Genomic DNA, 14,455 nt, shown 5'->3' with positions numbered 1-14,455 from the left:
AATAGAAAGATAAAAATTTCAATATGAGCTAGAGGGGGCTTCAAGAGATGATTGATCTTAATCTACTGTCAGAAAAATGACTTAATATTCTACAAAATAAAAATTATTTTTGGTAGATGTTCTAAAATTTATTTGGCTTATAGGCAGTATGTCCACAGATCAGTTCATTTAACTGCTTAAGAATATCCTATGCAAATAACTTATTATGGTGGGTTAATAGACAAACAGTAGTGTTTAAAATAATCCATAAGTTCTTTTTGACCTGTTTGTGGCATGACAGGCAATTTTTAAGTTATTATTCTGTTTTCCAGATTCTGGTTTGCAGTGTTTAATCCAGTGTTCAATGAAAGCCCACAGAATTGAATATGTTTGTTTCCCTTATTTTCTTAGGTGGAGCGCTTTAGCCAGGAGGTACAGGTTCCAGAGGCTCGCTGTTTCTATGGCTTTCAAATTCTCATCGAGAATGTTCACTCAGAGATGTACAGTTTGCTAATAGACACTTACATCAGAGATCCCAAGAAAAGGTATTACCACTGAGATTTTATTTACAAAGGTTTATCCTATTGCTTGATTATGGTAAGAGCCAAATTTACTTCAAAGCTAAACATTGAGGAAAAGTGATTCAAATATGGGAGTTGAGTAAGTTTCTATTGCTTAATAATGTGTTGAGCTAAAAAAAAAGTTGTTTAGAACTAGTTAATCTTTAGATATTATATCTAAAAAAAATTTTCATTACCACATTCTGTTTAGAAGTTGAATACTTGAGTTTAGTCAATTTTGTATCAGACCAGATCTAAAACACTAATTTGAGTTTTACTTTCATTTATATATTTTATGGACATTCAAAAATACAGTAAAACTGTAGATCTGGTAGCATACCATAAAGCTGCAAATATTATGTCTGAGTAAACAATGACAGTTTAGTCTGATTATGAAAAACAGGTGAATAACTTTGCCATTAATTTTTTGTTTTTGCAGGGAATTTTTATTTAATGCAATAGAAACAATGCCATACGTTAAGAAAAAAGCAGATTGGGCCTTGCGATGGATAGCAGATAGAAAATCTACTTTTGGTTTGTAGTTTTAATTTATATATGATCAAATTTGCCTCAGGTGATATGACCTTGTTTTATGTGGTGTGACTATTCTGTGCTGATGAAATTTGCAGCATGGAAAAAGTGCACAAATGTCTCAATATGCACCTTAAGTAGAATGATTACTCTTAATAATTAATTAGAAACCTGTGGTAAAATAATCTAAAGCTGTTACCTATTTTATTTAATAAGTTGAAAGTTGGAAGGTTGAGATATCAGTGCATAATTACAAGTAATTACATGAAAAAGCAGTAGTTCTCAATGTGCATAAAAGTCGTCTGGAGAATTTGTAGAAAAATTGAAGAATCCTGGTCTTCAACCAGAGTATGATTTAGGAGGCCTGGGTGAGATTGAAGGATCTGCATTTTATTCCCAGAAGATTCTTTCACAGGTGGTTTGGGAAGCACACTGAGAAACAGTGGCTTTAGAGGAAAAAGAAGGGTAATATTAAAATATTTAATATACACTGAAAATATTAGTATGGATAGATATTGAGAGAAAATGAAGAACAGGCTTATAGAAAGCGTATATTCCATGACACTACCAAAGAAAGGCAGAGAAGAAGAAAGAGAAAACAGAAGAGGGTGGTAGTCACCATGTGAGAACATCAAGGGCTCCTATTAGATTCTCCATATTGCTTCATCTCAAAGAAAACCCCGTTTAGAGTCCAGATTTAGGATATCAGAGGAAAGAACACATTCTAAAATGATGTAGGGAAAGTGGAATGGGTGGTGGATGGGATAAAAAGGGAAAAGGGTAACAGAGAAGAGCACTTTGGAAGCTCTCTTTTTTGGGTGTGGAACTAAAAATAAAAGCATGAAAATATTGTCTTGCTTAGCTGCACACCTGTACTTCCCTTTAACCATCTGGGGAAGTACAGTTTTATGAACTAATTGAGCCTCCTGCACCATTAGTAGCTTTAGGTTGACAAAGGCAGCTCTTTCATCTGGCTTAGGGATTTACTTAGCATTTTTGGTGACCTTGTATTATTCTCCTTCACTAAGCAGGGCCCAGTATAGTCACTGTTCTTTCCTCACATTGAGAATCCTCTAATCCTTTACTTTGTAGCTAAAGAGAACCTAAGAAAACTCCTTTAAAAAACCCATTAATTTGTTTGAAAGTTGAATGTTAGATATGTTATGAAATTCAATTTTTGTAGAACTACAAACTCCTTAAGTATCTGCTTATTTTTTTACAAAGTAACAAAATTTTTTAAAACTGCTTAGTTTTAAAAAAATCTCTTTAAAGAACCCATGTTAAACCTTAACATATGTAAGGAAATTAAATTTCAAATCTCAAAAAAAGGCATTAGTTACCTAATCTTAATGCTTCACATCATAGAGGTCAGCTGTATCTTGATGTCTCTTACTTTCCCTTTTCTGAAACAAGTTGAGACCTTTACATTCATTCTAGATTTTAGAAGAAATATTCTTGAAATTTGTTTTCATTTCACATATTTTCTCAAGTATTTGCAAAGTTTACTCCCCATGATCCTCTAAACCTCTCCCCAAAGAGCCTTCTATAACCATTTCTATGATTTTCATTCTTTAGCATTCATATTTATGAATGCATGAATGATTAAAATAATAGTTTTCCTTTTACTCAAAATGTTTGGATTAAATTTATAGTCTAGTTCCTTTACAGATAAATGTCCTCATGACATCACCTTTAATGTCAATTTAAAATCTATCAAATATAACCATCAGTTATCTTAGTAAAATGAAAATAATTGTAAGCAATATGTTAAACTAATGGCAAATCTTCATCCTAAAAAAATACAGTTAGCTGCTTGAAAGAGGTATTATGTTTTCAAAGGAGTCAGCAGAGCCACATAGAGATATATTTGGAACCAGTTTTTCTACTTACTAGCTCTGTGCATTGGGCATGTGATTAAACCTCTCTAAACCCCAGTTTCTTTGTGAAAAATAGGCATGATAAGAATACCTACTTTGCAGAGCTGTGAAAATTCAATGAGCTAATAAATGTGAAGCACTTAGTGCTTAGCACATAATAAGTACTTAATATATATTCGATGATATTATTATATTTTAATATTTAGCACACATCCCACAAAACTGTCTTCCATAATGCCTTCTACACAGTAGGTACTCGATAATTACATAGTTAATTAATATTTCTTCTGTTTTTATTTTCCAAAGTGACTTTTTAAATTGTTTCTATAAAAATAAAAAATAAAAGTTTATCAATGTTTTGGGTTTTTAACTTGCAATTTGTATTGCCAAGTATTTGATATTATAGATTTATCTGATTTTGTTTGTTTAAGATAATCAGGAAAAAGAACAAAGACAAACTAGAGCACTATTTAGAAGCTATCAGAAATTTTTAAATTAGTCATCTTTTCTTTTGAAATTTAAATAGTATAATTTCATTTGTTCTAGAAATTATAAATATTGTTTCAGTTTCTGAATCAAATTTTAGCAATTTCTATAGAATGGATGGTGATGTCTTTTATCATCTAGTACTTTTATAGTTTCCATTTATTCAATCTGGGACATACGTATTAAGGGCCTGCTCTGTGTTTGGTCCTGTGACAAGTACTGAGATACAAGCTATGATGTCATCTGTAAGAAAGGTCTATAGTTGGCTCAAGCACTCAGCTGCCTTTATCTTACAGTCTTATAGATCAAACCTTTCTCCTAGACAAACATACATATGTCAATACTTCTCCCATGCATATGTAATGTAATAAAAGGGGCTTGCAAATGATCTTTTGGGTTAGACCTATAATCATCCCCTATGAATAGTATTACAAATATTATGCCACCATATTCATTTTAGGAGATAGGCTTCTGCAAAGTCCTTACCTAACAGTGAGTAATCTTTAAAGGTAGGCCTTATACTTATAGCAGAGGGCAGTATTTTTTGTTTGTGTGATGGGGCATTTTATCCAATCAATATCCTTATTATCTTCAACTGGCTTTATCTATTTTTTTATTGCAAATGCATTGCAGTACTTTTTGAAATGTTAATAACTAGTCTGCAAGACACCTTAGGTTTCTAAAAATGTAAACCTCCGCAACCCCTCTCCTCCACCAACTACAATAGGGATGCATCTGTCATAAAGTCTGCCTTCCACTCTCCAATTGAATACACACACACACACACACACACACACACACACACACACACACACACACACATACATACATACATATGTACATACTGCACTCATACACATGTACCTGCACTCACAGGCACACGTGATGCACAGGTAAATGGCTTCTTTTCTTGAGTATGGAAGGCTATCCTTTTTCCAGATACCAAAGCCTACAGGAGGCCAGTGTCTGATGCAGGATTTGTAGTAGACATACCTTTCTGCTCTGGTAGGTAGAGGAGGCACATTTCCTCTTCTGAAGACCCTTGGCCATGGTATGAACTTGTTTATTTTATTTCTTGACAAAATAGCTATATACATATACATGCAATACCCAAATATATATTAAGGTAAAAAAAAAAAATGCCTGCGTTACATGATATTTCAGAAAGTGAAACTATTTTATGTCTTTTAGGGGAAAGGGTTGTGGCCTTTGCTGCTGTAGAGGGTATTTTTTTCTCGGGATCTTTTGCTGCTATATTCTGGTTAAAGAAGAGAGGTCTTATGCCTGGACTCACTTTTTCCAATGAACTCATCAGCAGAGATGAAGTAAGGAATGAAGTATTATTCTGTTTACATTTGTATTTATATTTGGTGTCCATTTATTTTTTCTTTCCTTGGAAAATGCTTATAGTGACAATAAGTATCCTGGTGATTAAAAGAAAATAGGAAATCGTTCTTCCTTGGCTTTTAAGATACTGTATTTTCCTCCTACCCTTCTTATCATTCTTTCTCAGTCTCCTCTGCTCATTCTTAAATATCATTGTGCCCCTGGATTCCTACCATGGCCTCTTTCTTTGTCTGTACATGACCTCCTGGTTGATCTCATTTATTCCCATGGAATCAGCTACTGTCTAAATGCACATGACATTCAAAGCTTTAATCTTCAGCTACGATATTCTTTCCTGAGCTTCAACCCCATCTATTCAAATGCATATTAGATGCTTTCTCTGGACGTTTCTGAAACCTAATATTTCACAAATCAAACTCATCATCTTTCTCCCAACATTGGTTCTTCCTTCTGTTTTCTCTATCTCATTGAGTGGCGCTATCTTCTATCTAATCATCCAAATTGAAATCTGAGAGTTATTTTATTTTTTTATTTTTTTATCTTCATTTTATTGAGATATATTCACATACCACATAGTCATACAAAACAAATCGTACATTCGATTGTTCACAGTACCATTACATAGTTGTACATTCATCACCTAAATCAATCCCTGACACCTTCATTAGCACACACACAAAAATAACAAGAATAATAATTAAAGTGAAAAAGAGCAATTGAAGTAAAAAAGAACACTGGGTACCTTTGTCTGTTTGTTTGTTTGTTTCCTTCCCCTATTTTTCTACTCATCCATCCATAAACTAGACAAAGTGGAGTGTGGTCCTTATGGCTTTCCCAGTCCCATTGTCACCCCTCATAAGCTACATTTTTATACAACTGTCTTTGAGATGCATGGGTTCCGGGTTGTCATTTGATAGTTTCAGGTATCTACCACCAGCTACCCCAATTCTTTAGAACCTAAAAAGGGTTGTCTAAATTGTGCGTAAGAGTGCCCACCAGAGTGACCTCTCGGCTCCTTTTGGAATCTCTCTGCCACTGAAGCTTATTTCATTTCCTTTCACATCCCCCTTTTGGTCAAGAAGATGTTCTCTGTCCCACGATGCCAGGTCTACATTCCTCCCCGGGAGTCATATTCCACATTGCCAGGGAGATTCACTCCCCTGGGTGTCTGATCCCACGTAGTAGGGAGGGCAGTGATTTCACCTTTCAAGTTGGCTTAGCTAGAGAGAGAGGGCCACATATGAGCAACAAAGAGGCATTCAGGAGGAGGCTCTTAGGCACAATTATAGGGAGGCCTAGCGTCTCCTTTACAGCAACCGTCTTCCCAAGGGTAAAACCTATGGTACAAGGCTCAACCCATCAAACCACCAGTCCCCTATATCTGTGGTCATGTTACCAACCATAAAGGTGGGGTAGGCCAATGCCCCTGCGTTCTCCACAGGCTCCTCAAGGGGGCACTACATATTTTTTTCCTTTTTTTTTTTTTTTTTAACTTTTCTTTCCCTTTTAAATCAACTGTATGAAAAAAAAAATTAAAAAAAAAACAAAACACATACAATAAAAGAACATTTCAAAGGGACCATAACAAGGGAGTAAGAAAAAGACAACTAACCTAAGATAGCTGCTTTACTTCCAACCTGTTCCTGCTTTACCCCAAGAAAGTTACCTAATATAGCAACATTTCTGTGAACTTGTTCCTACTATATCCATTAGAAATTAACAGACCATAGTCATTCCTGGGCATCCCCAGAACATTAAATAGCTTATCTGTTCTTCTTGGATTATTGTTCCCCCTTCCTTAATTGCTCTCTATCGCTAGTTCCCCTACATTCTACATTATAAACCGTTTGTTTTACATTTTTCAAAGTTCACATTAGTGGTAGCATATAATATTTCTCTTTTTGTGCCTGGCTTATTTCGCTCAGCATTATGTCTTCAAGGTTCATCCATGTTGTCATATGTTTCACGAGATCATTCCTTCTTACTGCCGTGTAGTATTCCATCGTGTGTGTATGCCACATTTTATTTATCCACTCATCTGTTGAAGGACATTTGGGTTGTTTCCATCTCTTGGCAATTGTGAATAATGCTGCTATGAACATTGGCGTGCAGATATCTGTTCGTGTCACTGCTTTCTGATCTTCCGGGTATATACTGAGAAGTGCAATCGCTGGATCGAACGGTAACTCTATATCTAGTTTTCTAAGGAACTGCCAGACTGACTTCCAGAGTGGCTGAACCATTATGCAGTCCCACAAACAATGAATAAGAGTTCCAATTTCTCCACATCCCCTCCAGCATTTGTAGTTTCCTGTTTGTTTAATGGCAGCCACTCTAATCGGTGTTAGATGGTATCTCATTGTGGTCTTAATTTGCATCTCTCTAATAGCTAGTGAAGCTGAACATTTTTTCATGTGTTTCTTGGCCATTTGTATTTCCTCTTCAGAGAACTGTCTTTTCATATCTTTTGCCCATTTTAAAATTGGGCTGTCTGTACTATTGTCATTGAGTTGTAGGATTTCTTTATATATGCAAGATATCAGTCTTTCGTCAGATACATGGTTTCCAAAAATTTTTTCCCATTGAGTCAGCTGCCTTTTTACCTTTTTGAGAAATTCCTTTGAGGTGCAGAAACTCCTAAGCTTGAGGAGTTCCCATTTATGTATTTTTTCTTTTGTTGCTTGTGCTTTGGGTGTAAAGTCTAGGAAGTGGCCACCTAATACAAGGTCTTGAAGATGTTTTCCTACATTATCTTCTAGGAGTTTTATGGTACTGTCTTTTCTATTGAGATCTTTTGTCCATTTTGAGTTAATTTTTGTGTAGGGGGTGAGGTAGGGGTCCTCTTTCATTCTTTTGGATATGGATATCCAACTCTCCCAGCCCCATTTGTTGAAAAGACCATTATGACTCAGTTCAGTGACTTTGGGGGCCTTATCAAAGATCAGTCAGCCATAGATCTGAGGGTTTATCTCTGAATTCTCAATTCGATTCCATTGATCTATATGTCTATCTTTGTGCCAGTACCATGCTGTTTTGACAGCTGTGGCTTTAGAATAAGCTTCAAAGTCACGGAGTGTCAGTCCTCCCACTTTGTTTTTCTTTTTTAGAGTGTCTTTAGCAATTCGAGGCATCTTCCCTTTCCAAATAAATTTGATAACTAGCTTTTCCAAGTCTGCAAAGTAGGTTGTTGGAATTTTGATTGGGATTGCATTGAATCTGTAGATGAGTTTGGGTAGAATTGACATCTTAATGACATTTAGCCTTCCTATCCATGAACATGGAATATTTTTCCATCTTTTAAGGTCCCCTTCTATTTCTTTTAGTAGAGTTATGTAGTTTTCTTTGTATAGGTCTTTTACATCTTTGGTTAAGTTTATTCCTAGGTACTTGATTTTTTTAGTTGCTATTGAAAATGGTATCTTTTTCTTGATTGTCTCTTCAGTTTGTTCATTTCTAGCATATAGAAACATTACTGACTTATGTGCATTAATCTTGTATCCCGCTACTTTGCTAAATTTATTAGCTCTAGTAGCTGTATCATCGATTTCTCAGGGTTTTCCAGATATAAGATCATATCATCTGCAAACAATGACAGTTTTACTTCTTCTTTTCCAATTTGGATGCCTTTTATTTCTTTGTCTTGCCAGATTGCCCTGGCTAGCACTTTCAGCACAATGTTGAAGAACACTGGTGACAGCAGGCATCCTTGTCTTGTTCCTGATCTTAGAGGGAAGGCTGTCAGTCTCTCACCATTGAGTACTATGCTGGCTGTGGGTTTTTCATATATGCTCTTTATCATATTGAGGAAGTTTCCTTCAATTCCTACCTTTTGAAGTGTTTTTATCAAAAACGGATATTGGATTTTGTCAAATGCTTTTTCAGCATCTATTGAGATGATCATTTGATTTTTCCCTTTCGAATTTTTAATGTGTTGTAATACATTGATTGATTTTCTTATGTTGAACCATCCTTGCATGCCTGGAATGAACCCCACTTGGTCATGGTGTATGATTTTTTTAATGTATCTTTCGATTCGATTTGCAAGTATTTTGTTGAGGATTTTTGCATCTATATTCATTAGGGAGATTGGCCGGTAGTTTTCCTTTTTTGTAGCATCTTTGCCTGGTTTTGGTATTAGATTGATGTTAGCTTCATAAAATGAGTTAGGTAGTGTTCCATTTTCTTCAATGTTTTGAAAGAGTTTGAGTAAGATTGGTGTCAGTTCTTTCTGGAAAGTTTGGTAGAATTCCTCTGTGAAGCCATCTGGCTCTGGGCATTTATTTGTGGGAAGATTTTTGATGACTGATTGGATCTCTTTGCTTGTGATGGGTTGATTGAGGTCTTCTGTTTCTTCTCTGGTCAGTCTAGGTTGTTCATATGTTTCCAGGAAATTGTCCATTTCCTCTACATTATCCAGTTTGTTGCCATACAGTTGTTCATAGTATCCTCTTATAATTTTTTTAATTTCTTCAGGATCTGCAGTTATGTCACCTTTTTCATTCATTATTTTGTTTATATGGGTCTTCTCTCTTTTTGATTTTGTCAGTCTAGCCAGGGGCTTGTCAATCTTGTTGATCTTCTCAAAGAACCAACTTTTGGTGATATTTATCCTCTCTATTGTTTTTTTGTTCTCTATGTCATTTATTTCTGTTTTAATCCTTGTTATTTCTTTTCTTCTACTTGGTTTAGGATTGGTTTGCTGTTTATTTTCTAGCTTCTTCAGTTGATCCATTAGTTCTTTGATTTTGGCTCTTTCTTCCTTTTTAATATATGTGTTTAGTGCTATAAATTTCCCCCTCAGCACTGCTTTTGCTGCATCCCATAGGTTTTGGTACTTTGTGTTCTCATTTTCATTCGTCTCTATATATTTAGCAATTTCTCTTGCTATTTCTTCTTTAACCCACTGATTGTTTAGGAGTGTGTTATTTAACCTCCAGGTATTTGTGAATTTTCTAAGTCTCTGATGGTTGTTGGCTTCTAATTGTATTCCATTGTGGTCAGAGAATGTGGGTTTGAATAATTTCAATCTTTTTAAATTTACTGAGGCTTGTTTTATGTCCCAGCATATGATCTTTTCTGGAGGAAGTTCCGTGAGCCCTAGAGAAGTATGTGTATCCTGGTGATATGGGATGTAATGTTCTCTATTCGTCTGTTAAATCTGATTCATTTATCAGATTGTTTAGGTTTTCAATTTCCTTATTGGTCTTCTGTCTGGTTGATGTATCTATAGGAGAGAGTGATGTGTTGAAGTCTCCCACAATTATTTTGGAAACATCAGTTGCTTCCTTTAGTTTTGCCAGTGTTTCTCTCATGTATTTTGTGGCACCTTGATTGGGTGCATACACATTTATGATTGCTACTTCTTCTTGTTGAATTGCCCCTTTTATTAGTATGTAGTGGCCTTCTTTGTCTCTCAAAACATCCCTGCATTTAAAGTCTATTTTATCTGAGATTAATATTGCTACACCTGCTTTCTTTTGGCTGTAGCTTGCATGAAATATTTTTTTCCATCCTTTCACTTTAAATTTCTTTGTGTCCCTGTGTCTAAGATGAGTCTCTTGTATGCAACATATTGATGGTTCATTTTTTTTGATCCATTCTGCGAATCTATATCTTTTAATTGGGGAGTTTAATCCATTTGCATTCAACGTTATAACCGTGAAGGCATTTTTTGAATCAGCCATCTTATCCTTTGATTTATGTTTGTCATATATATTTTTCCCCTCTCTCTATTAATATCCTTTATTGTACCCATACCGAATCTCTTTAGTACTGAACCTTTCTCCAAGTCTCTGTCCTTTCTTTGTTTTTCTGTCTGTAGAGCTCCCTTTAGTATCTCCAGTAGGGCAGGTCTCTTGTTAGCAAATTCTCTCAGCATTTGTTTGTCTGTGAAAAATTTAAGCTCTCCCACAAATTTGAAGGAGAGCTTTGCTGGATAAAGTATTCTTGGTTGGAACTTTTTCTCACTCAGAATTTTAAATATATCGTGCCAGTGCCTTCTCGCCTCCATGGTGGCTGTTGAGTAGTCACTACTTAGTCTTATGCTGTTTCCTTTGTATGTGGTGAATTGCTTTTCTCTTGCTGCTTTCAGAACTTGCTCCTTCTCTTCCGTGTTTGACAGTGTGATCAGAATATGTCTCGGAGTGGGTTTATTTGGATTTATTCTATTCGGAGTTTGCTGAGCATTTATGATTTGTGTATTTATGTTGTTTAGAAGATTTGGGAAGTTTTCCCCAACAATTTCTTTGAATACTCTTCCTAGACCTTTACCCTTTTTCTTCCCCTTCTGGAACACCAATAAGTCTTATATTCAGACGTTTTATATTATCTATCATATCCCTGAGGTCCGTTTCGATTTTTTCAGTTTTTTTCCCCATTCTTTCTTTTATGCTTTCTTTTTCCATTCTGTCATCTTCCATGTCACTGATTCATTGTTCAACTTCCTCTAGTCTTGTACTATGAGTGTCCAGAATCTTTTTAATTTGGTCCACAGTTTCTTTAAATTCCATAAGATCATCTATTTTTTTATTTAGTCTTGCAATGTCTTCTTTATGCTCTTCTAGGGTCTTCTTGATATGCTTTGTATCCCATACTATGGTCTCAGTGTTCATCTTTAGTTCTTTGAGTAGCTGCTCTAGGTGGTGTGTCTCTTCTGATCTTTTGATTTGGGTGCTTGGGCTTGGGTTATCCATATCGTCTGGTTTTTTCATATGCTTTAGAATTTTCTGTTGTTTTTGGCCTCTTGGCATTTGCTTAACTTGCTGGGGTTCTTTTAGTATTTGTAGACCAATTGAAGTCCTTATCTCTAATTTATCAGATCTATAGCTTAGTGGAGTACACTTTCTCTAACTAACCAGCAGGTGGCGTCCACGAGCAACCTGTCCTCCACAAGCCAATTCTCCCCTGCTTTGCTTTTGTGGTGAGTGGGGGAGTGAGTCTTGTGGGGTCCAATTGGTGTACCAAGCTTGCGTGTGTAGTTGGTGTTGCCCGCCCTGTATATCAGGCGTGTTTCTGGGCAGTCAGGGAGTGGGGGGTGGCTCTAACAATCAAATCTCCTTGGTGATCCTGGAGTTTTAAAGCTGCTGCAATAGTCTAATCCTTCAGTTCAGTCCTGCCACTGTTTGTCTCTGCCACTGACCCACAAGTCCTTGGTATTGGCGTATGGCTCCTGAGACTTGCAAGTGGGTCCCTCTTCCAGGCCATGCACCCCCTGGTCCTCTGTTGAGGGATGACTGTGCTATGTCACAGGTGAGTGCCGTCCCCCCAGGGCGGTTCTGGGCTGCTGGGCTGTGTAGGGAGGCTCCCAGTCTGCTGAAATGATGGCTGAGTGGGGCTTTGTTAATTCACACTGCTCCACCTTCCCAACTCTGGGACAATCAGCTGAGGTTGCAGGGAAGGCTAATGTCCACGCCCAGTTTTGTGGTGTGTGCCTGTTATTTGAATCACTTCTGTCACACTGGGTTGTGTGGGACAGCTCTGGGCTATGGGGCTGGCAATGGGCAGGAGTGTTTCCTGTCCACCAGGATGATGGCTGTGAGCGGACACCCCCCTTTTCTTGGGAAGTTGTGGTGTTTAGTGTATTTTCTCAGCCACTGGATTATTGCCTTTTGTCTCAGAGCTCTCTTAGTTCTGCTCTTGTCTTGACCTGCCCAAATTGCAAGTCTTTGAAGCTTTCTGTATTGGGCTTCTTAGAGTAATTGTTTTAGAAAAAGGAAAAAGGATTTAAAAAAAAAAAAAAAAAAAAAACGGGCCTTCCTCACAGATCTAATGGGTTATTGAAATGCTAAGAGACAAAGCAATTAGGGCCATTATGGAAAGGTCCACAGGGCAGAGAGATCAGCTTTTCTTCGGGATTTGCATATGAGCCTCAGGGCCTGAGCTCTGCCCTTCCCCTTTCTATGTTCACCAGAACTCCAAAAATCCTCCGCTTTTATTTTGGAGTTTTTCGGCTGTTTTTTTCTATGCCTGTCTCCTCTCTGCTGGGCTGGCTGCTCTCAGATTCTCTGGTGTCTGGTCTCAGTCTATCTATGGTTGGAGTTTGGATCAGTAGAATGAGTTTCCGATAAGGGCTGCCACTGCAGTTCTCCCTTCTCCTTCCCGGAGCTGACAGCCCCTCCTCCCACGGGACTGAGCCTGGCAGGGAGGGGTGCGGGTCCCCTGGCCGCAAAAACTTACAGATTTCGCTGATCTCAGCAGTTCCACGTTTTCATGAGTGTTGTATGAAGTATGCCCAAAGTCAGATTGCTCTGTGGTGTCCAGTCCACGCAGTTCCTGGCTTTCTACCTACTTTCCTGGAGGAGTAACTAAAACATACAGCTCACCAGTCCGCCATCTTGCCCCGCCTCTGAGAGTTATTTTACATTACTTCTTTTCTTTTTCCAGTCACATCCAATCAATAACTAAATCTTGTCTTTATACTTTAACATGTTGGCCTTTCTTTTCATTCCCACTGCTGCTCTAGTTCACACTTTTAATTACCCCTTACCGTCTGTAGTTGGGCTCTCCTTGTCTCTAAGACCTCCAGGTCATCCTTCATACTGTTCTTGTGTATACTTTCTGTTGCCTTAGGATGAAGAACAAGCTTATCAGTTGGCAAAGGAGTCCTGCATGATCTGACTGTCTCTCCTCCAGCTTCCCCTCCCATAGATGGTGCTCTCCTCTTCTTTATATACTGTAGTTTCTGTTTCCTCTTACTCTCATCCTGTTATGTGCTACTTTGCTATGGCTCATGTTGCTCCCTCTACTACTTGGGCTATCCTTTCCACCTTTCCTACCTCTGTTTTTCACCTGTTGATTACCTTCTCACAGGGTGCAACTTAAACTTTCCTGACCCAATTAGGTAAATTTGACCACTCTTTCCTTTGTGCCTTTGAAACCTGAACCCATTGCTGTCTTAGAGTCTATTCGTTGTATTGTACTTCTCTATCTCCTCTGCTAGACTCTCAGCTCCTCTTATTTGTCTTTCTGTTCCAATTGTTTAGGCCATTACAGCCATTCAATCCACATGTATCAAATATACTAATCCTGGCTCCTAAGCTTATTTCTAAGTGACCTCAACAAGCTGCTTACCTTCGTTTTCCTCAACTATAAAGCTAACAAGGTTTTGTTAGAATGCAGTAAGGCAATATATGTGAACTCCTTTTAAGTGCCATAAAATGTTTTGTATGGTTATTTTTTTGTTTCATATTTTTAAATTTCTAAGAACTTTTATTGTAAATGTCATATATGATTATTATAGAGGATATGGAGAATAAAAAAGAAAGAAATCACTCAAACTAAACACACATGGATAATTGCTTTTACTATTTCATTGTATTTCGTTCTGGACATTTTTCCTACATTTAAACCTATGCAGATATGCACAATCACCATATTTTTAAAATTTGAGATATTCTGCTTTTTTCATGTTTTTACATTTTGAGATATTCTTTTTTCACTTAGCAGGTATTGTGAACGCTTTAATATGTTAATCATTTTTTGGAAAACAGTACTTTTGTTACATTAATATTCCAGTGAATGAGTTGTTCTTTGTTTATTTGACTGTTCTATCATTAGTAGACATTAGGGTTGTGTCTAGGTTTTTGTTGTTGTTGTTACAATTCAAAATGAATATATTTCTAAAGGAAATTTGTTCCAATTTCAGTTGTTTTCTTTTTAGATCCCTAGAAGTAGAAT

The 14,455-nt window shown here is 36.9% G+C and overlaps 1 protein-coding gene across 4 annotated transcripts in view; it reads left to right on the top strand.

The window, feature by feature from the left end:
• RRM2B (ribonucleotide reductase regulatory TP53 inducible subunit M2B) overlaps window positions 1–14,455 on the top strand; it is a 54,353-nt gene that overhangs the window by 28,080 nt on the left and 11,818 nt on the right. For all 4 annotated transcript variants that reach the window (XM_037802665.1, XM_037802664.1, XM_037802668.1 and 1 more), the window contains 3 exons: window positions 391–524; window positions 979–1,073; window positions 4,625–4,758. In XM_037802665.1, the coding sequence (XP_037658593.1) occupies window positions 391–524; window positions 979–1,073; window positions 4,625–4,758 (363 nt within the window). The remainder of the gene's footprint in view (window positions 1–390; window positions 525–978; window positions 1,074–4,624; window positions 4,759–14,455) is intronic.

This window comes from Choloepus didactylus, chromosome 14 (assembly GCF_015220235.1).
Source record: "Choloepus didactylus isolate mChoDid1 chromosome 14, mChoDid1.pri, whole genome shotgun sequence".
NCBI classification, from domain to species: domain Eukaryota; kingdom Metazoa; phylum Chordata; class Mammalia; order Pilosa; family Megalonychidae; genus Choloepus; species Choloepus didactylus.
Note: the sequence above shows the minus strand (reverse complement) of the source record. Positions and strands in the feature narration are given on the sequence as shown.